Source organism: Leuciscus leuciscus (genome assembly GCF_965113295.1).
Source record: "Leuciscus leuciscus genome assembly, chromosome: 23".
Taxonomy (NCBI): Eukaryota; Metazoa; Chordata; class Actinopteri; order Cypriniformes; family Leuciscidae; genus Leuciscus; species Leuciscus leuciscus.
This window is the reverse complement of record NC_138747.1, coordinates 19,683,615-19,709,737: the sequence shown is the minus strand read 5'-3', so window position 1 is coordinate 19,709,737 and position 26,123 is coordinate 19,683,615. Positions and strand designations below refer to the sequence as shown.

Genomic DNA, 26,123 nt, shown 5'->3' with positions numbered 1-26,123 from the left:
AATACATGTACAGCATAATACAGCGTTTTTAGTCATTTTCGCGGATCCGTGTGTGAACGGGGATCATTTTGACGCGTGATCTGTATGTGAAAAAAGTGAAGGAAAAACATTTCCGTTGTTAGTGCATCGTTGACGTGTAAACGTACCCTTAGTTTGGTTTTTCGTAGTTTTTGTCCAACTCCATTGACTTGTATAACTCCAAAAACTACGATAAAACCTGTTGGAAAGCATCTTTTGCAGCGATTTTTGTGTGAGCATATCAGTGAACACCCCTGACCACTCGGTGAGTTTCACGTCTTTGTAAACGAAAGTTTAATGCGTTTTAGTAAGGATTGTTCCAGTGCACCTATGCAACCATTGTGGAGGTGGGGGGGTTCTACCACAGAAACCGAAAATTCTCGGGCCAGCAGCATTTGTCCAAATTTCAATCTTAACCATTGTATTTCATCAGAAACGATCTGAAAACAGGGCTTTAAGTGTAAAATACCGAACTTGTCCTTTAACAAAAACTAGTTTGGGACTGCTATTTAATAGCTTAACCTCGTAGGCCTACTGTTGATTTATCAGTAGCCTATTAGTCATATTCTTACAATTTATTTGTATATTAAGTAAAGGGCGACAGTAGCCTACTTGTGTGTGTCAACAATTTTTGTGTAAACAAATATATTATAATTCGCTCCGTGCACGACGACCGTTGACGTTCGAACTTGAGTGTGTGGGCCAGTACTTCCGGTGATCTGACAGCGAGAGCGGGAGACAGCGAGAGCGAGAGACAACAGCGACCGAGTTCCATTACCACAGAGATATTTTTTCACAGTGTTTTTAGGATTCAAGAGAGGTGACTTGCCTTTCAGAGGGTGACAGGTTATGTTATTATGTACCATTTTGTCACGTTACAACAGAGAAGTCAGCGTTCGTGAACAGTTGTATTTCATTCATTAATCTGACTATGCATCCGTGCATTTAATTGCCATTGGCTGGTGTCGGCTTTCTCTTGTTGTCTACCCACACACTCGCTGATCCGAAATCCAAAATGGCGGCCACGTGCAACCAGGGGGCCAATGTTTCGTAAAAATTTGAAGCTTCCCTGGGCGCCGCCATTGATTAGCGGACCCCCACCTGCTGTTAGCATTCCATTGACTCCCATTCATTTTGGCGTCACTTTGACAGCGAATAACTTTACATCTGAGGCGTTTAAAGACTCCATTTGTCCATTATTTATTTCTAAAGAAACACGACAATGTATAAAAGCCTCCATTACCTTGTATCTTACGTTATGGCCCCGTAGAAGCCGTTTTTGTAAAAATAGGCTAACGATTGCATCATAACCCCGCGACTCTCTGTCGCACAGTAGAGAGATTACCGTATGGACAGGAGAAGCTCGTGGGCAATCAGGGGGACGTGGAGGCAAAATGACAAAATAATTAATCCGAATATTTAGCAAAAGTTGCTCCTGCTCTTAGCTCATGGACACCTCCTACTCACACTCTCCGTCTCTGCAAGTTTCAGAAGGGAATGATTCAGATTTCTCTTGGCACAGCTACTAGAAGACAGACGGGTTGCTCACGTCACATCTACGTCGTCAAGCTCAGTTTGAGTCTCTGCAGTACGGTCAGCCATCAGGAAGTGAGAGCTTCTAATTTGCTTCACTTTTCTCCGTTGAAACCTATGGGGTCGCTGTGTCCAGTTTATATACTGTCTATGCGTGCAACTAGCCTATAGGCCTATATAATTCCTAAAAAGGTGGGTCGCGGCTTGATGACCATGGGGAAATGTGGGTCCCATGGCCAAACTATTCAAAACATCATTCAATGTAAATTATGGTAATTGTAATTGATTACAATTCAAGGGAATAATCGACAATTATGATTTTTGCCATAATCGTGCAGCCCTCATCACGAAAAGTGAGGTATATTGGATTATTCGAAGTGGTTATTGGCTGCCGTGGCTGGAGAGTACACTTTTACGTCATCAGTTTCTCCGTATTATTCATGAGAACAGACTTATTTAATACAATCACTGCGCTGAATTACACATGGGATCACGTCAAATGTGACAAGACCGGCTCGTTCACCTCTGCATGTTCAGCTTGGCGTAATTTATTTCCTCAGTACAGTACAGCACAAAAATGTTGTTTGCATTTTCCCCAGGATTGAGGTCAGAACTAGAGTTTGACTACCGACATGGAAAATATGACTGTTACAATATTTAATTTGCACATGAGGGCCGTTTCTGCATGGAACGCCACCGATGAGTTTAACAACACTGGCAATCACAGTTCATATACGGACCGGAGCAAGAGTTTTTCAAGTTTACGGACATATTTCACATGCTCTCCTGGTCCCAACATGAGCCAGCATTGTGTATGCGCACATATTTCATCATGTCTTCAAATGAAATATGTGCAAATAAGGACACTGATATAGTGGTACATCTAAACATGAACACGATGACACAGTGGATTATTCTGATCCACAGAAGACAATAATGTAGACCAACCAGGGCAAAGAAGAATGGGCAAAAAATACCTATGCCTTAAGTACCCCAACTCTGTTGTTTGTTTGTGTTTTTATCCACTCATATTTGAATTAGAGGTCAACCGATTGAACGGTTTTGCCAATTAATTGGCACCGATAGTAAATTGCTGGAACTATCAGTTATCAGAAAAAATCCCTACCGCTAAGTTTTTCTGGGTTTTGTCCTGGTGCGCTGTCATTACACAGTACGAGAGCGGCCTTTAGAGGCAAAATGAAAACTATCACTGACGCCTCGTGGAGTTTGTTTTGACACGTGAGGCTGAACAGAGCGGGACACTTCAGTTCAGATGTGGATTTAAAACAGAATATGGTTAAAACAGTGAAAAAAATGCATAAAGCTAGTGCAAGAGAAAGCAAACTGTATCGTCTTGCAGCCGACAGAAACATGTAAACAAATCAGAAACGCATTCAATTTCAGTTCTTTTTTATCGTCACTAACACACATTTTGCTATATTGATTAGATAATCAAGTGTTCTATAGAAGCAAATTAAGTGTGAGAGTATACATACAATATACATGTGTCTAATTTCAATGCTATGGTCTTTTTGTAGATATTTAAAAATGGCCATCTGTAAGAATTACTGTTTGGGTTTACATGAAATGGTATCATTTTACAATAAGATTCCACTTGAAACATTAACTAAGATTAATAAAAGCATTGTCCATTGTTAATTTCAACATGTTCTAATAGATTTTTACATTTTAAAGTTGTATCTCTTAACATTAGTTAATGCACTGAACTACATAACTAATGATCAAGGTATACTTTATTTTTTTATATTGAAAAAGTACAATACAATTTCATGGTTCAGTACTATTTTTCAATTTTTGTAATAAAGTTTAGCACTATTTTATGTGTGTTGTTTGGTTTTATTTAGTATCCATTTAAAAAACTATCGGTTGATTAATCGGTTATCAACCAGCGTGGGCTAACCTACCTGTCGTTATTGGTAAAATCCACTATCAGTAGACCTCTAATTTTAATATTCATTTGTCTGAATAATGAGTGTGTTGCAGGTCTGTTTTATTGGTGGTTTCTCCCCTCTTCCCACCCTCTACACTACCACTTTTCACAGCTTTACATACCCAGTCTTTTTCAAAGCTAAGCTGTGAATGACCAGGCTAAAATGGGGGTTTCATGACACTAGGATCAAGGAACAGGTGCAAGACTAATTAGAAACTATGGTAACTAACAATAAACTAGAACTCAGGCAGAACAGTGACACAAAACTAAACTAAACAGGACATGATTGTGACAGAAGCTTTGGGCAGAAGATGAAGGTTTTTCCAATTTGTTTGAACTGTCACTGAATAATTTACTCATTACTAAAAGTAAATAAAAATACTAGCTACTAAATTCATGAATTTTTAAAGTTTTTATGTAAAAAATGCTATGATATGTGAATGATGTGCATTCACATGAAACTCCAGGCATATTAGTAGCCTGAAGCATGGTTGCCTCACATCTTCAAGATCACAAGACTAGCCGCATAGTAGTTTTTCCTCTGTAACCCTGCTATCCAGGACGGAATAAATTAATCTTGGCTGACAGTTAATGGAGAATTTTTACATTTACATTGGCAAGTTGGATATGTGTGTTGCTGACTAGCATCTGCATTGAAGAAAAACATTAACAGGTTCTGATTGTACAAAATCATTCACAAGTCCACATCTATTTTATTCTCTTGGCCACAATAATATGATGACTCTGATAGAACATGATAGGCCATAAAAGGAAATTATTGTTTCCTCTGGTATTTTCTTAGATTAATCACATATTTCACAAATTAAGCTGCTTGTAACATGCACCACTTGTTTGAAAACAGTCTAGGGAGAAGAAGGAATTCAAGGCATCTCTTTTACTCTAAAGGAATCACATCAGACATACTAGAGAACTAAAACAGATGTTTTTCCACTCAGTTAAGCAGCACCTCATCTCATCACGGTCTGAATGCATTCTTCTAACAGTTTCAGAAGTCAAATTATTTCACGTCTCTCAGCTGAGTTCAGGGATGTTTTGAGGTCGTGTGGATGAGCAAATGTCCTCCTGCAGTGAAAAAAAGCATGAGACACAAAGAGCAGCTTTGAGACCCCATGACTGCGGGAGTGTCCCGCAAACAGAAACATTAAGAGAACTATTCATGTCAGATTTTGACCAAAGAACTCATTTGTCTTCTACTTAGAAAATAGATGAATGATCCTACTACCTTCCTGTCTGTTCTCACCTCTAAATCTAATGGACACAAAAAAAATTAAGGGCCCAATAAAACTGACTTTTTTATTACTTATTATTATTATTAACATTATTTTGTATTATTTTTTACCATTTCATTTTCAGGTTACTGATCAAGAAACCATATTGCTTTAAGTGTTATAATGTGCGTTTTTTTTCTTCTTTCTATTTAGCTTTAATTTATTTTATAACTTCAACTTATTTTATTTCAGTTAATTGCCTAGGCAACATTTTTTATTATCTATCTATCTGTCTATCTATCTGTCTATCTGTCTGTCTAGGCTTTATTTCATTTAATGAAAACTAAGTATGACTCATTTTACACATTATATTTATTATTAACTCATGAGATTTCTCTTTCAACTCTGTTACTTTTGACTTTTTTGAGGCAAACATTACAAGGTTAAAGATTAAAGTACAAAATCAACTAATAATAAAATTAACTAGCAAATATCATTGCATTTTTTTATATTTTCATTTAAATAGGACAACTAAGTTCCGTGTCAATTTAATTAGGCCTATCTAAATAACACAGAGTAATATCAAACAAAAACGTATTACACAAAAACCTCAGTTCACACACAAATGTTAAATCAAATGAACAACAGTTCATGTCTTTAAGGCAGTCTACATCCCAATGGCAGAACAGTCTAAAGAATCCACCTAATGAGCCATGCTCCTATAATGACCCTACAAAACAAATAACCATAACTCAGTAAAACACACTTAAATGTCAAGGCTAAGAATGTCAATGTCTAGAGATTATTGGTTTAACCTTTACTACTCCTGCTCATGGAGGAGAGGATAAGCACGAAGGCTTCCAGGCTGTCACAATCCCAGTCTTGTGGTCCCATGTTGTGTAAAGGACTTTTATGTTGAAGTGTATTTGCTGTTCCTATTGTTTTGGTTCACTTCCTGTGTTTAGTTCTTGTTTCCTTTGCTTTCTTTGTTTGCTGTGTTTGAAATCGCCCTCTGAACCCTCATTCACTATTCCCTTCATCAGTCCCCTAGTCCACTTGAAGAGTGAATAAAAAACGAGCGAGTTCATTTCCGACACTTGAGTAAGGGTGCATACACATTTTGGAAAAGTATGGAATTTGATTTGAGTAATTTCCAGGTCTGTAAAAGTCTGTAAAAATGAAATCAGATTATGGAAAAATATGGGTGCCCAGTTCTGTTCCTGGAAATCTACCTTCCTGCAAAGTTCAACTCCAACCCTGATCTAACACAACTGAAGCAGCTAATTAAGATCTTCAGGAGCACTTGATCATTACAAGACAGTAGGGGTGTAACAATAAATTGATCAAACGTCTAACGATACAACGCATCGATGCCACACATAAAATATAAATATACGGTACCTTTATTTTTTAACCCTCTCCACATCCTCACGTAACGTTTCTTAGCTGAAATAGACACCTGACAAGATTGACTGAACCCTAAACACGTTTTGTCACAAAAGCCGGTAGGCATCGCGAGTTCATGTTGTACAGCAGAAACTGACAAGCACCCTTGTTGTTTGTGAACACAATCAGTTTTAGCGAATCAGCAAGGCTGTTAGTCACATAAAAATGACGCGCTAGCAGAGAGGAGTTTTGTCAAAGCTGATCGAGTATGGAGTGCATTTGTGAGTTAATAAACATAACTGGTTGTGTAAACTTGGCACATAATATCTAAATATCAATAAATCAATCGATATATCCCTGAATCGAATCGTAATCGTATCACAGAATTTTTTGAGGTATCGGCAAATATCATATCGCTGGCTGAGAGAATCGATATCGTATCGTATCGTGATGAACTGTTCGGTTTACACCCCTGACAGACAGGTGTGTTGGATCAGGGTTGGATCTGAACTCTGCTGGTAGGCAGATCCAGGATGGGCACCCCTGTTGTAAATAATATGTCACGTAATGTTACATTTACCCCAGAAAAGCCATTTAATGACTCTCTAGAGAGGAGCATTTTGCTAAATATATGCACTATATTGCATACTCACTGTATTTTTACTTAACATGTTCCTCAGTGTTTAATGTATGTTTAAATACATCTTTAAAAAAAATAAAATTATGACAGCCACCATTCACAGATACATTTTATTTTATAGTAATGTAAAATTAAAACTGGAGTTCCCTGTATAGTTATCAGAATTAGTTGATTCTTGATACATACCCTAATTAATCGATATCAAATGAGAGTCAATTTTGAAATGGAAACTGTATAAGAACCCTGTTGAGTGTGCCGGAAGGGAACTTGCCGCTTTTGCATAGTTTGTGCTTGCTGTTTATTAATCACTTGAAACTTAGCAAACTGGCAGCTCCAGTAGTAATGAAAAGATTTATCTTGAACTCTGTCATGGAAACTATAGCATGTATAAACCTTAATTAAATAATTTAATCAATTAAAAAGGATTATACCTGTATAATATTACACTGTACTCACATAGATAAGTAGGATGACCAGGATTGATAAATTAGCTGCGGGCGCCATCATCACGCGATAATTCATTCGACACGCAACTCTCAGAGTCGTTTTATTACAGTTGAGTGTACATCGGTTGAACACTTGTTATTGCGGTGCATTGTGGGATTGAATGAGTGCACTCGATAATGTCCTGGTTTCGGACACCACTACAAATGGCTGTCCCCTCAAATTGTGCCCTATTTAAGGGTATTTAAGCCCTTGTTTGTCACCATAGCTACCCTTATTTATTTCCATGGCTACTCGTCACCTTCACCTGTCCCTTGTACACCTCTTTATCTTGTGAATTTTAACCCCAGTGTTTTCCCGTGTTCTTTGTCAGGTCTTGTCCTTCCATGGCTGATTCCTGAGTTCCCTGTTGTACTATTCCTTGTATTTTTTGGTTGTTTTGTTAATAAAGGTAATTGCTGCATTTAGATACTTCTCTCCAACATTTTTAAAGTTCACCAACACACATGCTGTCACGTAACGTGGCAACAAAGCTCGCGAAGATGATGAATACACAGAATAAACTTTAATAAGAAACACGCAGGAGATACTCATTATTAATTCCACTATTATGTCAACAGCATTGACAAATGCATACATGGATGAGAATGGACAGAGAACAAGGGAGGGGACAGGTTTTAAATAATCAGGATAACTAATGACATAACTGACAGAACAGATTAATGAAATCAATAATCAGACAAACTAGGAAAAACACGAAACATAGGAACCCTGACAGTATGCCCCCCTCTGGAAAGGTCTGTCCTCGTGCCGTATACGGTCCAACTGAGGGAGGGAAGGTGGGGGCTCAGGAGAAGGGCGAGGAACTGGAGAGGAGCAAAAAAAACCAAGTCCAAAGAATAAGTCCATGAGGGAGTGGAGGGTGGGAGGAGCCAGGGGGAAGCCAGGAGCAAAAGGAGCTGGATGTTGAGCCAGAGGTCAGTCAGAACGAGTTCCTAGGGAGGAGTCAAAGCGGGAGGAGCCATGATGGAGACGACCTGATGGAATGCACCCTGGCTATGACCGACGAGGTACTGGAGGTGTACCCGCAGCGACAAGCGTTCAAGGTATAGCCGTGGAACGAAAGGACAGAGGCGGAGCCGGTGGGACCGAGGACGAAGGCAGAGCCAGGGGAAGGGTGGCGCCAGACGGAGCCGAAGGTGTAGGCAGGACAATGTCCAACCAAGGCGGAGCCGGAGAAGCCATATTGCCGATGATTTCCGGTGAAGCCGAGGGAGGGAGGAGCCAGGGTGGAGCCGATGTGTCGACAGGCTGAGGGGGAGCAATGGGCACAGAGGCTTGAGGCAGAGTCAGGGGATCCTCTGTACTGGATGGAGCTGGTGGCCTAAAGACACTGGACAGGTCTTCACATATACATATACATATATATATACATACAACCTTTTAGGGGTTTCCATCACGGGATCAGTTTTAATTAATACATTTAGTTTTAATTCATTTTAATTACATTTTATGAATTAAACAGCTTGTAAACATACTTTCTGGCAAAAAAAAAAAAAGTATAACCTGTCAAATATGAAGGCATTATGCAACTATTTAAGAAATTTCTCCTTTACTTAGAAACTTTTTGGCATAAAGCATTCTTTATGGAACCCTTGGGTTCTACTAACCCCATTAAACCCTTTTTTTGTTAAGAGTGTACAAATAGTTTGAGAGCATTCAGTGTATTTCCACACTGTCTAAAGATTCCCAAAGTGAATTCAGCCAAGGAAATTACATGCTAAGCCTGAAGCCCCTATAGACTGACTCTGATTTATAGTGTAAATTTAACCCATGTGCAGGGCTGTTCGTGCCTTTGGGCTCAAAACTAGTGACAGAGCGTCCAGCAGCCTCACAGACAGAAGCGTCACAGCAGAGCAATCATGTCTGGTTAAAGGGTCACAGACACAGCTGAGCAGCAGGAGATGCGAGGCCAGATTCTGCTGATGCTACTCTTTGAGAACAGTATGAACAGTGAATGTGTCTGTTTGTTTTGCATGGGAATGTTCACCCAAAAATGAAAAGTCTGTCATCATTTACAACCCACCCTCATGTCATTCCAAACATGTATGATTTTCAGTGCTGCCCCCAACTGAAGATCAAGTCAATAGGGTTCAATACTGGAACCTACTGATTCTGAGACATTTTTTAAATATAGCCTATATTTTTTGGTGCTCCACAGAAGTTTGGAACAATATGGGGAGTAAATTATTCCTTTAACTAAGGCTTAAATGTAATGAACATGCTATCTAATATGCCAATTTAACAACACACACACACACACAAATAAATTGAACAAAATATCATTGAGACATAGCTAGAAACCATCCAGACCACATAAGCAACCACCTATGGCAACGAATAGCAACGCTCTGGCAACCAGCCATGATGGGGAGTTACAGTATATATCAAAACGGAGGCACGATTTAAATAATTTAAATGTTTTTTAACTAATTTTAACCATGATTTAACTAAACCCTTGTGATTTAAAACAGGGGAACAAACTAGTACAAAGGCACTTGATATTATAACTCTTAATTGCATGTTAAAAAGTCAGAATTGTGAGATTAAAAAGTTGCAATTCCCTTTTTTTTTTTATTCAGTGGCGGAAACAAGCTTCCATAGGGCTTAATTTATATTGTGACCACAAATTAAGAATTTGTTAAGAAGAAATGTGGCCATGAATTCAAAATTTGTTCCTATGAATGATTATTTCCCTCGTTTTAGTTAAATCGTGACCATGTTATACAAATTTTTCCTTTGTTTTAGTAAAATTGTGGACACAAAATTGTTTCCTCTTTTTAATTTAGTCAAATCAAAACAAATTAACGAATTGGTAAAACATGGCCACAACTTAACTAAAATGAGGGAACCTAGTACAAGTTTGTCACTGATAACTGTATCGTACTTTGTCTACTAATTAAACAGCATTATGGTAAAAATGGAACCATACGGCAACAGCTTTCTTACCAGTATGCGATGGCATTTTGCAGGGGGGGGGTTGGCCAGAACTGACGGAACTGCAGTTTCTTTCAGTTTTTTCCCTTCCGTTTGGCCTATAACATATTTGGTTCATGGTCATCCAATTTGAAATTTTGACTAAACACACAGAGGTTTTTCAGATTTTCCGTAGCGGTGTTCTCTCCATATTTGCGATTCTTTGCAACCTTTAACCACTGCCTACAATGCCCTGGATCCTTCATTCAATTCCCGAAAATAGCTCACTCTTGCTAAATGTTTACTCTTTGAATTCTTGCAACAGGGAACAAGTTGACACCATTATGACTAAAAGCAAGGCGATATTTGACTCTGGTCAAGTGTATCCATAGCAGACTGGTGGGAGTGTCCTTGGACAGCATTTTTTCTTTGCTTCTTCTAGTCAGGTTAGCCTGACTACGTCAGACTTCGTACTTCCGCTCAATTTCATTTCGCTTCTGTACTCAGTCTGAGACAGCGTCATAGCTTTCCGTTTTCCTCCGGCCTGAAAACAGCCGGGCCAATCAACGAACAGAGGGCGGGCTGAGAGCCGTGACGTAGACGCTGATTGTACCGTGGATGCATAGATTTACTTCACATAATCTGCAGAAGTCGTTCACAGCCATGTTCACTCCGGTGTTTCGCTCGATGGTTTTTGTTTTCGCATCATATGTGTGTTTACAGTGGAAGTTAGATGCGGCTGAGCATGCGCATAACACACGCCATAACCAAACATTATGTGATTGGCTTACGGGTAACCAATGATTTTAAACTTCAGACAAGCGCCCCCCCGCGAGAGAGAAAACACTTCTCTATTATGCCATTCCAGACTCTGTCTACGAAGCAAAGCGAAGTAGCAGAGTTTGGTATTACCAGGCTATAGTCAGGTAGCAACAATGTAAAAAATGTTTTCGTCTTTCAACAGCATTGGCAGCCAATTTGTATTGAAAGCCCATTTTGCCAGCAGTGAAATACCCCTTTAACTAAAACAAAGGAGCGAGTTAGAACCACATAGCCATGATTGAACAAATTAGTACATCCTGGCCAGTGGCCACAAATTAATTAGACATTGGAACCAGTGGCGTAGCACAAATCCATGGCCAACCCTCAACCCCCCGCTCGAACCACAAGTCCACAATATCTTCTTCTTTTTTTTTTTTTTAAGTCATGTGCAGGATTCTGTATAACGTCTTTAGAAAGTGTTAAAAAAAAGTGTACAAAATAATCCTGCAATCCTAGAAAGGAAATTATGTAATGATTCTGTAGTTGCATGCACTTTCAGCCTGATATCCATATCCAAAGTTGCAGTACTGAAATCCACACTATTCTGTCCACATCCCTATGGATTTATTCATGAACTGCTCAATGAATTGAATTGAAAGAATACGGTCTAATTTATATGACCTCGCCACATTTTGTCAGTAAAGGGTGTTGGCCATGACATATAAATTAGATAACAGAGAGCTGCTCTCACACTGATAATGAATAACAGAGTGAAGAGAATAACAAAATGGACAGGAACTGAAGGGCAGAGGATACATTAGTTTTAAATCATGGTGGGAAGGGTTTCCCATTTGCTTTTTTAAAGGGGTCCTATTATGCCCTTTTACGAAAGTCTCAATTTTGTTTTTGGGGTGTACTTGTAACATCTGCATCTGCCATCCATTCCTCCAACCGCCAGAGGGAGCCATCTCCTGAATACTGATACTGCCGTTTTCCTCCCGCATCACTTCTTGTTCCTATCTGTTATAAGCCATGTTGTTTGTACATCATGTTGCGAAGTATTGCCAGCTAACCCTGTCTCTTTCGAGTGTTTACTCTACCTGGTTTGTTTGTTTCTATGCCAATTCAAGCCCGATTCAGACTCTGACAATGTTAACAAACAAGAGGATCGTCCAGAACGGATTTCATGCACAGATTTTTCAAGCACGGATTTTCCAGGACGTTTCATAGTGGTATGTTTTTTGTAATTTCCTTATACATTTTAGATACAATGTTATCCACCATTTAATCATGATATTTGTCTGAAAACTAGTAATCGATCACAAACCCATGGTTAACTTTCCTAAGCAAACCCATGGTTAACTTTCCTAAGGAGTGGTGAACGTCTTACAAAAACGAGAGCTTACAAAAGCAACACAAAAAAAAAGCTGTTCTCCATAAAATGTGCAGCACACAGATAAACGTTGCGGTTATAATGTTCAGGAACAATCTAAGTTTGTCAGCCTTAGTAAGGTCAAACAAATGAGTTTTGGAAACGTTGTGGAAAAAACAGTGTCTCTTTGACATAATGACAACACTGTCTTATCTAACTCAGCTCAACCAGGCCTCGACCCTTTTTTGCATTTTCCATGGGCGGAGATTATTTAAATGAGTAACATTATGGGCCCTATTTTAACGATCTGAGCGCATCGTCTAAAGCGCAAGTGCACTTAGGGCATATCCGAATCCACTTTTGCTAGTTTAAATTATCTTAATGAGTAATGGGTGTGTTTGGGGCGTAACGTCTATAAACCAATCGGAGTCTCATCTCCCATTCCCTTTAAAAGCCAGTTGCGCTCGCACCAGGGCGGTTTCGCTATTTACATGGCGGAATTTGCAAGCGGAAAAACTGAACGCTTCTCTAGTGAGGAAACGGATCTGCGCGCAAGCAGACCATCTACGGGACAAAGTGTATGCACGTTGTGGACCCGCCTATAGGCGCACATTACTAACGCGCTCTTTAAATAACAAAACAAATATTGCACCATTGACTTTAGACCATGACTTCAGACTTTGGTCAATGGCGCAGTCTATTTCAGTTGCCTCAAAATAGCAATGTGCCAACAATGTGCCTGAACACACCTCGTTTTCAGACCAACACGCCCATGGGAGCACAAATGAGTGCAAATGCATTTGCTATTTAAACAACATGGTGCAGGATGTGAAAATGATAACTGCGTCGGGCTGAAACTAGCAAAAAACACTTGAAAACTGTATTGCACCAGGTATGATAGGGCCCTATGACTTCATAAAGCCTGGAAAAATCGCGATGTAGTCCAAACGAGCTAGTCGTTCTAGTTCTAGAAAAGGGGATTCTGTTAAATAAAAGATCTCCCTTTGGAGTGGACTGAGCTTTGTAATCTTGCAGATCTTTTTTTATGCTCAAGCAACAGCATTACACACTAACTAAAGTTGAAAAACTGGAAAAGCATAATAGGACCCTAATTCGCTTTAATTCTCACTCAGTTTTCATCCTTCTTTGTGGAACCCTGACCAAGCAGTTTCAGGCCTGTTCATTAGGGCTCAGCTCAGACACAGTGTCTGATGAATCCTTTGAAGCTTCCCAGCATTCCTTAGCACATGTGGCAGAAATCAGCACTTCATAAGCAAGAGGAAAGGATGACAGTGGAGAAATGGTACGCATGCTGAGTTCCAAAGCAACATCAACAGGAACTGATGCGTCCATCAACCTTCTCATTGAAGCCCGAGATTAACAATGCTCCATCTTAACTATACACTTAAGTGAAAGGGAAAACGAGCAGCTTTATCATACTCCTATTTCATCACAACTGCACCGATCATAAAAAGGCAATGTGCAGTACCAAAAATATACAATAGGATTATACATACATTTACCGCCACATTTTTTCAGCTAAAAGCAGTAGGTCTTATTATATTTCAAGGAAGATATTTTCATTGTGCCAATAAAACAGCGCCTAATTTCATCCTCTCCTGAACGGAGTGGTCATTTATGGTGTTTCAGACTGACTCGTGCGAGTCACTAATGGAGAGGCATGTGTCATCCGATATGGGTAGGGCCTTTCATTCAGATTCCAGGAGCAACTGTCAGCCCACCCCTCATCTCTCTCCCTCTGGTGTAGTACATTAGAGTAATTAAGTCTGCCGGCAGTTGTCTCTGCTCTTCTAGCTAAAGCCCCGGTCATGATGTATCCTCTCAGTTTCACTCACAGAGGGAAACAGGATTCTCAGTGCATGGATTATTAGGTTGTTTCACATCAATGTAGCTCACTGCATTCTTTAAGAAATCAGTCAGACAGAAATCTTTTGTGTATCGTTTATGTACCAATACATCTTTTCATTTGACATGCTTGAAGCCAGCATGAAATGGAATCTATTTTCCAAATGCATCTTAATGATCTCATTACGGATCATTTGTCCATGCATATGTTTAATTTATAACATATTTTAACTTTGTAATTTTTTATCAAAATATTACAACTCGTAAAATCTTCCAGTGAAACGACAAACTACTTCACTCTCTTTTTCAATCATTTAGTCCACTTAAGCCCCACCCCTTTCTTACAATCAACTGCAAGCTTGCAGTCAGATCTGCCCCCATTCAATCAACAACCGATAGATAGATATTATTATTATTTTTTACAATATGGAAGAAATTATCTGTAGCCATTACATCAAAACTAATCATTTGTCTTTCTGAATGTGATGCATTACTCAACTTGCAAAGTTTGATTTAATGTACAATTTCCTGAAATGTTGCAATAAACAAGATTTGTATTGCTCGAAGAAAATATCAGCACAGCAATATAAGTTAAAGGGGTGGTATAATGCCCTTTTCACAAGATGTAAAATATATCTATGATGTCCCCAGAGTGTGTGTGTGAAGTTTTAGCGCAAAATACCCCACAGATATTTTTATATAGCAAGTTAAAGTTGTCACTTTTTGAGGGTTTGCAAAATGCACCGTTTTGTGCCTGGCCCTTTAAATGCAAATGAGCTGCTGCAGAGGGCGGGGTTTCAAGAGCTCGTGTCTGTTAGCAGCTGCTGTTACCTCACGCAGACACACTAAAATGACAGAAACTGTTCTGCCTTTAATGTTAAACGGAGTCAGATAAGGATGGAGAGACTCAAGAAGAAGTGACAACATGTAGAATGCAACAGGACGTCTCTGAATGGTTAGTTGATGAATTTATGTTACTGATGTGGAGTTAACTATCTTCAATTAGGATATTCTGTCATGATAAATCTATAAATTGCTCATATATGAACTGTTGTGAGATGCACACAGAGTGACTTTCTATTGCATGTGAAAAGATGGATGCTGAAGTTTGAGCTGACTCACAAATGTACTCTTATACAACAACTTTTCCTCTTCTCAACATGGACTGCGTGTTCCCGGGGGCGGGGTTTATGTAAATTCTAGGGTTAGTGATGTCACTAACCCGAGAGGAATGTCGTGTAGTCCCAACCAGCCGTTTGTTGTAGTCCTTTTCTTTAAAAGCAAATATCTCCCTTTGCTTTGAACTTTGAGCGTTGTAACTTTGCAGATGTTGTTTATGCTCAAACAGCAACATTACACACTAACTAAAGTTAGAAAAGTGAAATCACACTCAACCACCCCTTTAAAGTTCAGAGTAAGCGACAGAGAAACGCAGCAGAGAAAAAAAGACCCATCAGATTATTAGCAATAACCTAATCACTTTTAAGTTTTAATTGATCCTTGCAAGCACTGTGAAATATAGTCTACATTTTGAATTAAAGTGGAGTTGTGTGATTTTTGTAAAGACTTTTATTAAAAGAGCATCTGTATTATTCTCTTATTACAATATCAACCTTATTTTGCACTGCAGAAGAAAGCTATTTTCTGTGAATGTGCAATATTTCCGATTCATTAGCCGCTATGTGTAAATAACTACAAGAAAAAGTGCAGTAAATGGTGAAACTATTTGTGCGGGGGGGGGGGGGGGGGGGAACTGTTTATGATTATCATTATGAGAATAAATTAAAATAACATGACAACAAATAGGCTACCACATTGCTCAATATCAAGCATCATGCACAAAACCCTCTAACCTCTATAGGGTTTCTCTCACTAGTGTGCATGGAGCACAGAGCTCTTTAAATCCATTCCATTGTTCCACACTTCCAGTGCCTTGCTTCTTTAGGGTGCGTTCACACTCAGAATGTTTGTTTCGAGTAAAACTAACTCTGGTTTGATTGTTTTGTTAATGCGGTTTATTTGAATAAGTGTGAACGCTGCCATCCGAACTCTGGTAAGCACCAAACAAGCGGACCGAGACCGCTGAAAAGAAGTTAACCGAACCCAAAGCATACTGTTTTGGCTTCTTTTCAAACTATTTCCGTTGAAGGAGATGGAATATTAAAAGAAATTAGCTGGTTTCTCTATTCAGTATAGTTACTCATATTGCTTACTTTATAGGACGGCTAATCGTTCTGTAGCACTGAATATAAGCATGGCAGCTTAGTAGCCTCGTGCCTATGATCGAATCACAGCAGTGATTAAATACAGTAGCCTACGCGATACTGTAAACATACATTCAAGTAAGATGAATAGCAAGTACCTCAAAGATAAAAAAAGAGAGACATGCTGCTTCTAAATTAGCCATGAAAACAACTGCACTGAGTGTCAATGGCATGAAGGAGAAACCTATTTCTGTCAGCACGGGGGATATAGAGCGCATGTGTGCTGGATGCTGCTCACCCCTGGATGTCATACCGTTATCCGCTGTACCGATACACATTACACCACAGCAAAAATATAAAATATAGCTCCAAACCATCATCGTTTTAAACATTAACATTTGGAACATTAAAAATGCAGCCTTATTCCAAATGTACCGTTTAATTGTGCCATAAGAACAACAAGAAGAGCAGAGCTTGGGATGTTTTGCAGGTGTGGCTCCGTTCACTCATTAAAAGGGCCAGCGGCACACTGGCCTGCCCAATAAATGAAGAATAGTTGCTATACTCACTGCATATTGTCCCAGTGCTGTTTCCCCTCAAATTTCAGGTTTATTCTCCCGTTTGTTTGTTTTTATCAGATGCACAGCACCATCAGTGTCAGCTCTGTCTTCTTCCCTGTGTGTGAGCAGTGAGACCGGGAGCTGCTGCTGCTGGCGTCCCTCCCCTGAATCTGCCCCTCTCTGCCGCCTTATGATCAGTCCACCTCGAAACTAAAAAAAAAACTAAAAAAAAACACTTCACGTCCGTGTCAACGAGCTCTAAAGCTGATCACTGTGGTGATATCTCTGTGTGAACTCTCTGAGAGAGTCCGGTTTATCAGAGATCTGAGTTTTGTATGCTATAGATGTTTTATTTTAAATATATATTTCGCCCAGTGTGGTAATTAATTTGGGATTTGTCGCCCTCTCATGGACGTAGAAGGTACTATGAGTCTATGTAAATATCACGTTGCAAATACTTCTATTTATATATATTTTTAAATTATTTAGTCTGTTGATTGAACTCTCAACTTGGCATTTAAAAATGTATTCATTATAGAATTATATTAAATATCTGTTCTGAATTTGTCATTTATTTAAATAATTTATTTTGACACAGCTGCTAGATTTTTTAAATAGACAAAACATGATTCATGTTCCTGTAACCTCTTTATTGTTCATTCAAAAAGTAAATTGCACTAACATAATCTAATGTGCACTTCTACTACAAAATGATTGGAAAAGAAGAAATAGCCTACTGATTCCCCATGCCATATTGACTTTTCAACCCTTTCTTAATTAAAGGGTTGAAAAGTTGAAATGGCATTGGAAATCATTATCTTCTTGTTGTGTAAGTGCATCTACAGAACTTCTCATAATTATTCATCTATTTATTCCTTGCCCAAATATGAAATGCACAAATAAATATGGGGAATATTCCTAAATATGTATGTAATAATACAGGCTATTATATATAGGCTAATATATCATATATATATATGAAACCTTTTAAGGCATTTCATCTTTTTTTTAAAATCTTCAATTAAATAGAAATAAATATATATTTAATATTTTTTATCATCAAATAATTTGTAATAATTTATCATACATTTTTGATTTTCTAAAATTGCAGTGATTATTTTATGCATGTTATTGTGTGCACAGAGGAGAATTGGACATGAGTTGTTATGTTATTTTCATATTATATATGCCATTATGACACAATATGACAATCTGTGGTGTGCATCTTTCAGCTGACACTGCAGCTGGGTTGTGTGTTTGGCAGGCAGCCTGTAGATGGAGTACATGACAAACTCTTGCTGTACATATACATAGAAATATTACCATGACCATAGGAATCTAAATTCATTTTGAAATGGGTGATAAATCATTGAAGATGTATAAATCAATAAAATATATAAGTTGAACACGATTCTGTCCTCCTCACTAACAGAGAAAGCAGAAAATCTTTCATCTGTCTGACCTCCACAACAAGATCACACCTTCAAGCCTTCATAAAAGAGCGAACACTGTCAGAAATATTCACATTCTAGTCGAAAGCATAGGTATAGCTATGTATATAACAGCATTTATATAACATAACAGTGACTTATTGAGCAGTTGATGGATCTTCATTTTTGAAGGTATTCAGCCCACACTGCTCCACCCTGATGCTCCTCACGCAGACTCTTCTTCAACCACACGGATCTGCCTCACTGGCCTGCCAGTTGCCGTGGTAACTTGACATGTCTCCATTTGCTCTGATCAATGGAAATGTTGCTGTCGCAGGGGATTGGAGCGCTGCCAGCTCTCTCGGAGTGCGACGTGAGTCCCTCTCTCCCTCTCTCTCCGAGAGAAGGAAGACACAAAGGAAGAAATGGTGGCAGGGGAAGCAGTGGGGTGGTGGAGGTGGGTGTGAAATGCCATCTGGGTGGTTTCTTGGCCTCTGTTGTCAGGGTTAAATGATCACGCATGAGGCAAATCGTTTTCATTTGAGTGCACTGATTCTGTAATAACAAAACAATCAGTTTGAGTGGCACTCCTGTGATGTAGAATAAGGGATTTTCCCTTAAAAGATCAGCCTTCCAGATTTTGCTGAGTAAATTTCTGGAGGAGTGGGGGTAAAAATGGCTGCGGCATCCATGTGTGTTTGTGTGGAGGAGGATTTGATTTCAGCATGATGCTGTTTTGCCAAACCTTGAAGAATTGAGCAGTATGTATAGAAAAAACCCTTTGAAGTCAGATTTAAGGTATTGTTTGTTCTCTATCAGTGAAACATGACCACAGTGAAATTTAACATGACATGCTTAAAGGCACAATATGTAAGATTTTTGGATTAAAATATCCAAAAACCACTAGAACAATGTTATATATTTAGTGTGCTTGTGTACTTACATTAACCCAAAGGTTTCCAACAATGTTAAATCCAGAGAAATCAGCAATTTTAACCATTGTAACGGCCAGTGTCATTGCATAGCCTGTCAATGACGCCACATCCACACTCTAAACAAAAATGGTGCTAAATAGCACTAAAAGTGGCTTGGCTTATTGGCTTGTAATCATAGGGGAACCACTTTAAGTGCCAAATAGCACCTACCTTTGTCAAATGGTGCTATGTAGAACCATAAGAGGTGCCATATAGCACCTTAACCACCCCAAAGAACCGCTAAAGAACCGCTGAAGAACCAAACTGGGCTTAACAGGTTCTTTAAATGGTAGTGGTGCTATATAGCACCTTAACCACCGCAAAGAACCCCTGAAGAACCGCTGAAGAACCATTTTTTTTTTAGTGTGCATGTGTTTTATTAGACATGTGAGCAAGTTTTTGGATACCTTTATCGATTGTTAAATAGCTCAACAATTTTTTTCTTGATTTACCGCAAGGAACATGTTTGTACCATGCATCAGAGACAGCACCAAGTAAACCACGTAAAACAGAGTTGCGTTTCACCACAATTTTAATTCGTCAAATAAAGTGAGTAATAGGCTAATTCAGCATTTGCGGCTGTTTCATTAGAATTAAATCAAATTAAGTGAATATAAGTGATCAAACGTTACTGTAACACTGTTCAAGTTTAGCGACGAAGGAGTCAGACGTTATAAACAATGTTAATCGCAAAATAAACAACAAAATGAAAGAAACGGCAGCGGCCTACTGCAGCATATAAACATAATTAAAACATCAACATAAAATGTCCCAGGCTGTCCCATAACACAGTAACGTTAATAAAACTTTAATACATTAGCTCGACCATAAACAAAATGCAAGTCCCGTCGGATAGCATTCCATCGGCTGTGGAGGTGAAGACAACAACTCCCGTGATTCCTCACTCATTCATGGTGTCATCAAGCTATGCCTTCGCTATTGTTTATTTGAATAAGTGACCTCTAGTGTCGAAAACTACATACTGTGCCTTTAAAGTCCCCCTGTAGTCAATAATTGTATCCCTTAAAACTCATCTTTGATCACCAAAATTACATATTTTATGGGTTTTTTTCCTTGAAAAAAAATGTCTTAATGCCTTAAAATAGCTTGAATGTAACTCTGCACCCTTGCCTCATTTAGTATACGTGGTTCAATGAATATGCAAATTAGCCCCGCCTCCACTCACTCACACCAGCTCAGAGATCCAATCGTTGACGATCACATGTTGACATGATTGGTTACAAGGTAGTTTGTGATGTCAGAAATACCAGTAATTTCAAACCGCGTTTTTGAGACAGTCTTTGGTTCACTGCAGTTTTAAGAAGAAAATACTCAGCAATGGTGTTGACTTGTGAATTTGCGCATGGTTTGTCTTAAAGCATATTAAAAACACCATATAGTATATAATCAACATTAAAAGCTGGATTTTCACCACAGGGGGACTTTAACACACTGTTTAGTGAATGATTACATATAGAGCACAGTAATGAGTCTACATTCATCAGTTCTACACATAATGACGCCTGCTGTATGCAAGACAAATAGAGTCCCCTCAAAGAAAAAAGAAAGAAAGTGAAATGAAGTTAAAATGGATATTTGATTTAGAAGTTTCATGGTTATTGTAGGTAAATTATAAAGTGCTGCAAAATCATTCAAATTAGTTAAAAATATATAATTCGGACTCACCAGTCGAGAACCTCTACCAACCAGTAAAGTCCACTATACCTGTTTGAGTCATAAGCATTGAGAAGTGGTCCACTCCTCAAAGCTCTGCAAAAAGTGTGACATTTGGCCACCTGAGTTGGTGCGACAGCCCAGGAAAAGTGCAAAATAAAAGCTTTATCACCATGAGCAGCCGAAGCACCTGGAGATCAAAGGGCTGGTGTCTTCATTAAAGCTCTTGAAAATTTAATCAACGTGAATTTAATCAGGTTGAGTAAACTGAATAGCCTACTGAAGGGACGAGCAAAAGTCATCACCCGCTGTCTCCGTTACAGCAGACGACTGATCGCATTCTTCCTCTAGTTATTTTAGACACATAAATATAATTAATTATGAGGAAACAATTAAGATATTGTATGTTGGTGTGTATTTGGGTGGTTGAGTTAGCAGATACTATTTTATCTATTTTCCATTATTCTTGGACTCCTGCATACTTTGATCTATGAGGACAAGTTATCTCCTGCCAACAGATGAAGAACAGGCTGATGAAATGAGAAATATATTGTGGTCTAAATATCCACAACCCATTTGTAAATCATCTGATAAGATTTTAAAAGAAATTTTTTTTCCATCTCATCTCTCATCCATCAACAGAAGAATTGAAAAGGAATGAAGCAAAGTGACAGCTTTAAATTGAATAACATTTCTACGTAACAATATTCCTTAGAGTCTTCTGTCTCGTTTTTCTTTAGTCTTATGAAAAATGATTACATCAGATATGACATAATAAACCCAGCCGTACACCTTGCAGCTGAAAATAAAGGAAACTTTATCAGTGCTCAAATCATTTCAACCTCTCATCTTTCAAAAGCATTCAATGTAATGAAATGAATTGAATGTCTATGTGATTGTGAGCCCAGACCCACCCCTTGAAACACACATAGTTCTTATTAAAATGATAAATTGCTCCACACTGGAGGCCCCCACTGCTCAACCCAGTCACCATAGCAACAGCCAGATCTCTGTTGGTGAGCTCTTTCGCAGACTTCACGATAGTTGCAGTGGATGGCGTGGGCACTGCTCGTGTTTGGAGAGCGTATGTAGGCGTCAGAGTTGACTAGGTGGAAGAAGCATATACTGATGCCAGGTGAACCATCGGCTTTTTGACACAAAAAAAAAACATTACATAAGCAGCATGTATTTGCCTAATGATCATTTTGGAATCAACAAAAAAATTATTTAGGGCATCCACTTTGGTACTGTAACGCTTAAGTTCCAATGAAGATAGTGTAAAACAAGGTTTAATAGATAAATCCAAATAGGCAGCCAACATGCGAGACAGTGTGCTAATGCACAGACAATACAGGACAAGGAGTGTAGGTGAAGGAACAACTTAAGTAGGAACACAAACGAGGATAATTACTTAAACACAGCTGACACATGAACTAATAATGATGGCAAAGAGAAAAACGAGTGGCGGGAATCTGAACAAAGAAGACATGACAAATGAAAACAAACTGAAAGTCCATGGAATCAGAAACTAATAGAACATAATGGCGACCGGTACTTCAAATTCAACTGTCAATTGTTAGAATTTCATTTACAGAACATTTAGGGCCAGATTTGCGTCGTCAGAGGATCACGTGCAGAACTTTCCACTCCCATTGCCACTATTTGGAATTGCGTTCTCACATTAATTTGCCCTGTTCAGTAGCATCTTGTCCTTAGGGACAGTTTTACGGCAAATTAGAGTGATAGCGTCTGGTTTAATACATGGTTTTTTTTTGGGAGGGGGAGGGGGGGGGGGTATATAATGGCACAAATACCAGTAAATTGACTAGCGCAAACCTTAGTAAATCACCTAGCATGATTCATTTAAATACTCTCCTCCCATACATTATGTGTCTGAAAGGGAAACTCCAACAAATACAATAAGTGCAAATTTTTCACTGTGTGTCTTTAGTAAATTCTGACGCCAAAAGTGGGTTTGCGCTGGCGCAAGCTGTTAGCAAATCTGGCCCTTATTCGTTTAGCAGACTACATCTGCAGTGTGTTTGAAATTTAGCAGTGAAATATTGACAGATCTTTAAAAGTTAGTGCCCTTAAAATATTTTTAGGCTGCTTGACATTCATTTGGACTGAAAGAAAGCTAATTGTTGATGCCTCTAGAGGAGAAAAGAACATCATTTGTGCTTCTCTGCAGTACTACTACTCACTCAGAGGATTGCATGGCAACAGTATAATTAAACCCCAAGTGTGGGATGCTGTCTAGGCTTCATAGATGTCTGTTTCATCTGTTTCATCTTTTTTTTTTTTTTTATAATCACTATAATCATTACTCATAAACCCCTGTGTTCTTTTAATCTAAGAAATAACAATCTGTTACAAATAGTGTACTTTGGAATAGTAGAAAAGTCTTCTGATTTTTTTTTTCTTCTTCTCTTCCTGCCCTTGATGATATCCTGGCTGCATATGAAAGTTTCATATTCAAACTCATTTTATATTTAGGAATGCTTGCACTGCCAGTGCTTTGGTTTAATCTGCATTTAATAAGATTTTAAAGTATGACCTCAGCAAGTCTTGCAAATGCTAGTATAAAATGCTCTGGGCTACAAATGATCTCTGGTGGAGAGATTAAAAAATCCAGTTTTAATGAGAAATCAAGCTATTTAAAAACCAGGTCCTAAATGCTGGCTTGTCATATTGGAATCCAACTTAAAAGCACAGCATTTTGCGGATCTGCAGAGTGTTTTATTGCTTAATGTTTTTGGTTAATTACTGTAAATATTGAAGTGAGCATTTATACCTCCAGAGCCATTGTGCTCTACACTCTACATCAACACACACACACACACACACACACACACACACACACACACACACACACACACACACACACACACACACACACACACACACACACACACACACACACACACACACACACTTACACACTTACACACTTACACACTCACTCACACACACACACACACACACACACACACACACACACACACACACACATACACACACACACACTCACACATATCCACACTTATCTACAATTTGGCTTTTGTAAAAACATGAAAATTCGAACATTGTTTATTTAGTTGAGCATTACAGTTTTTTTCGATTGCTAAACGACAGTGGGCACAACTGGAGTCACATGTGCAAAACTCTAACTACAGTCTGCACAGCAGCAGTTCATGTGGACCAAACTCTAGTTCGTTTTTCATTGCTTGAACACAGTTTTCAAAACTCTACACACTTATCCCATGACTTTAACCACAACCTGCACAACACTGTGGATTTACAGCACTTTGTTCAAATGCTAACACACTGCTGTCAAAACTGTGAACCACACATTCAAAACAGAATAGATTTCAGCCTTGTGCCTTTCAAACACTGCTGACTGCAATTTCAGCTGAAAGGTCTTGTTTAAGACTTGTTAGTGAACACACACACACACACACACACACACACACACACACACACACACACACACACACACACACACACACACACACACACACACACACACATATATATATATATATATATATACGTATATAGGTAGAGCTCAGAAAGACTAATTTTGAATTACAGTATGTACTTTCAGTTTCTACCTTTTTTTCTCTACAGACTATTGAAGCAAACTGCTCATTTTCATTTACCTTAAATAATTGTTATGTTCTAAAAAAAAATTATAAATCATGTGAAAGAATGTCACTCTTTTCTTTGAAGAAAATATTATTTGAAATCACTGAAATTGTTCAAACTGTAAAGATGAAAAGTTAGTATTTTCTGTATTGGTGTTTGATGCTAGTGTTTTTCCTCTCAGTGTGTTCTGAGTGACAGTGTGTGTTATCTCAGTGAAGGGTTGTGTGTAGTGTTTGGCTGCACTGAGCCTGTTTTGAGCCATGTGTTAAGAGTTGTGTTGCTTGGAATGAGTTTTGCAGGTGATGTGAACTGTTTAGCTCAGGTGACTGTTGGTAGTGCAGACTGTAGTTAGAGTTTTGCACATGTAGCTCCAGTTGTGCTCACTGTCGTTTAGCAATCGAAAAAAACTGTAATATATTATGATGTGGTCGCATTTATCTTTTCCCATGAAATTCCACAGGTGAAATGAAACAGATGTTTTGGTTTATTTTATTCCCCTGTATCCTGCTGACAGAAATACGAAATGCATGTTTGGTGTATTATGTTTGTGTATGTGACATCATGGGGTCTGTGAGGGCCAACCTTAAGAAGTAGCTCCTCGCATCAATCGAGAGCAATTTTTTTGCATTAAAGCTCCTGACACCCTGCAGCTCTAACCTGGTTTACAAAAGCCAAGCATGGATGGCCCTGACCAATGCCTGGATGGGAGACTTATTATGAGAATTAAATTGCTGCTAGAAGTGAGGCCAAAAGTGTGTGTGTGTGTGTGTGTGTGTGTGTGTGTGTGTGTGTGTGTGTGTGTGTGTGTGTGTGTGTGTGTGTGTGTGTGTGTGTGTGTGTGTGTGTGTGTGTGTGTGTGTGTGTGTGTGTGTGTGTGTGTGTCTGCTAATGCTCCAGCGATGAGGATGATACTGTACACTGTGAAAAGGCACCATTCTTTGAATGACAATTTAATTTAAGGTCATTGAAAGACAGAAAGCAAGACATGTTCATTGTCTTGCTTGGCAGATTTAAGACTATGTAGCCAGTAAACTGCCTTCCTGTGATTTTTAATTGTTTGTAAGTAATGTTTATAAACCAAACGGCACAGAATTGCTTACCTTTCATGTACATCATGGCCTAATTGGTTCAAAATCTTAATCTCCAGCACTATCCTGCTTTAGGCCACCAGATTTACACTTTATAATTGAAGAAAAGATTTGCAGTGCATTACAAATTACAAACATTGTAATTTACTGCAGCTTTTTTTATTGTTGTCATTTATGTTGTCTTTTATCAGAAACTGCATGAAGCATCCATTAAGGACAACCATCTACAGAGATCCAGGAGTAGCTCAGAGCACCGGAAAGAGAGAGCTGATACACACAGAATTCAACCTGCAGTGACAGCTGCACATTTACATTATAACAGATTTGAATTCTTTACTGACAAGGCTTCACTTCCACCTTGACGACAC

At 38.7% G+C, this 26,123-nt stretch overlaps 1 protein-coding gene and 1 long non-coding RNA gene across 5 annotated transcripts in view; one reads left to right on the top strand and one right to left on the bottom strand.

The window, feature by feature from the left end:
* palm1a (paralemmin 1a) overlaps positions 1–17,369 on the bottom strand; it is a 52,928-nt gene extending 35,559 nt beyond the window's left edge. Inside the window, exon 1 of one of the 2 annotated variants that reach the window (XM_082156782.1) lies at positions 16,951–17,369. In XM_082156782.1, coding sequence (XP_082012908.1) covers positions 16,951–16,955 — 5 coding nt within the window. In that variant the 5' untranslated portion in view covers positions 16,956–17,369. The remainder of the gene's footprint in view (positions 1–16,950) is intronic. The other variant, XM_082156783.1, reaches the window with a different exon arrangement.
* Positions 6,867–26,073, top strand: LOC309488554. 3 transcript variants are annotated; one of them, XR_014202175.1, is made up of 5 exons: positions 6,872–10,623; positions 11,104–12,171; positions 18,374–18,485; positions 18,564–18,828; positions 25,947–26,073. It is a non-coding gene; the product is annotated as an uncharacterized lncRNA (long non-coding RNA). The 3 variants fall into 3 exon arrangements; XR_014202176.1 differs by lacking the exons at positions 18,374–18,485; positions 18,564–18,828; positions 25,947–26,073 and adding an exon at positions 15,591–15,914 and having other exon boundaries at positions 6,867–10,623; positions 11,104–14,779; XR_014202177.1 differs by lacking the exons at positions 18,374–18,485; positions 18,564–18,828; positions 25,947–26,073 and having other exon boundaries at positions 6,867–10,623; positions 11,104–15,914.
* Positions 26,074–26,123: the final 50 nt, after the last annotated feature.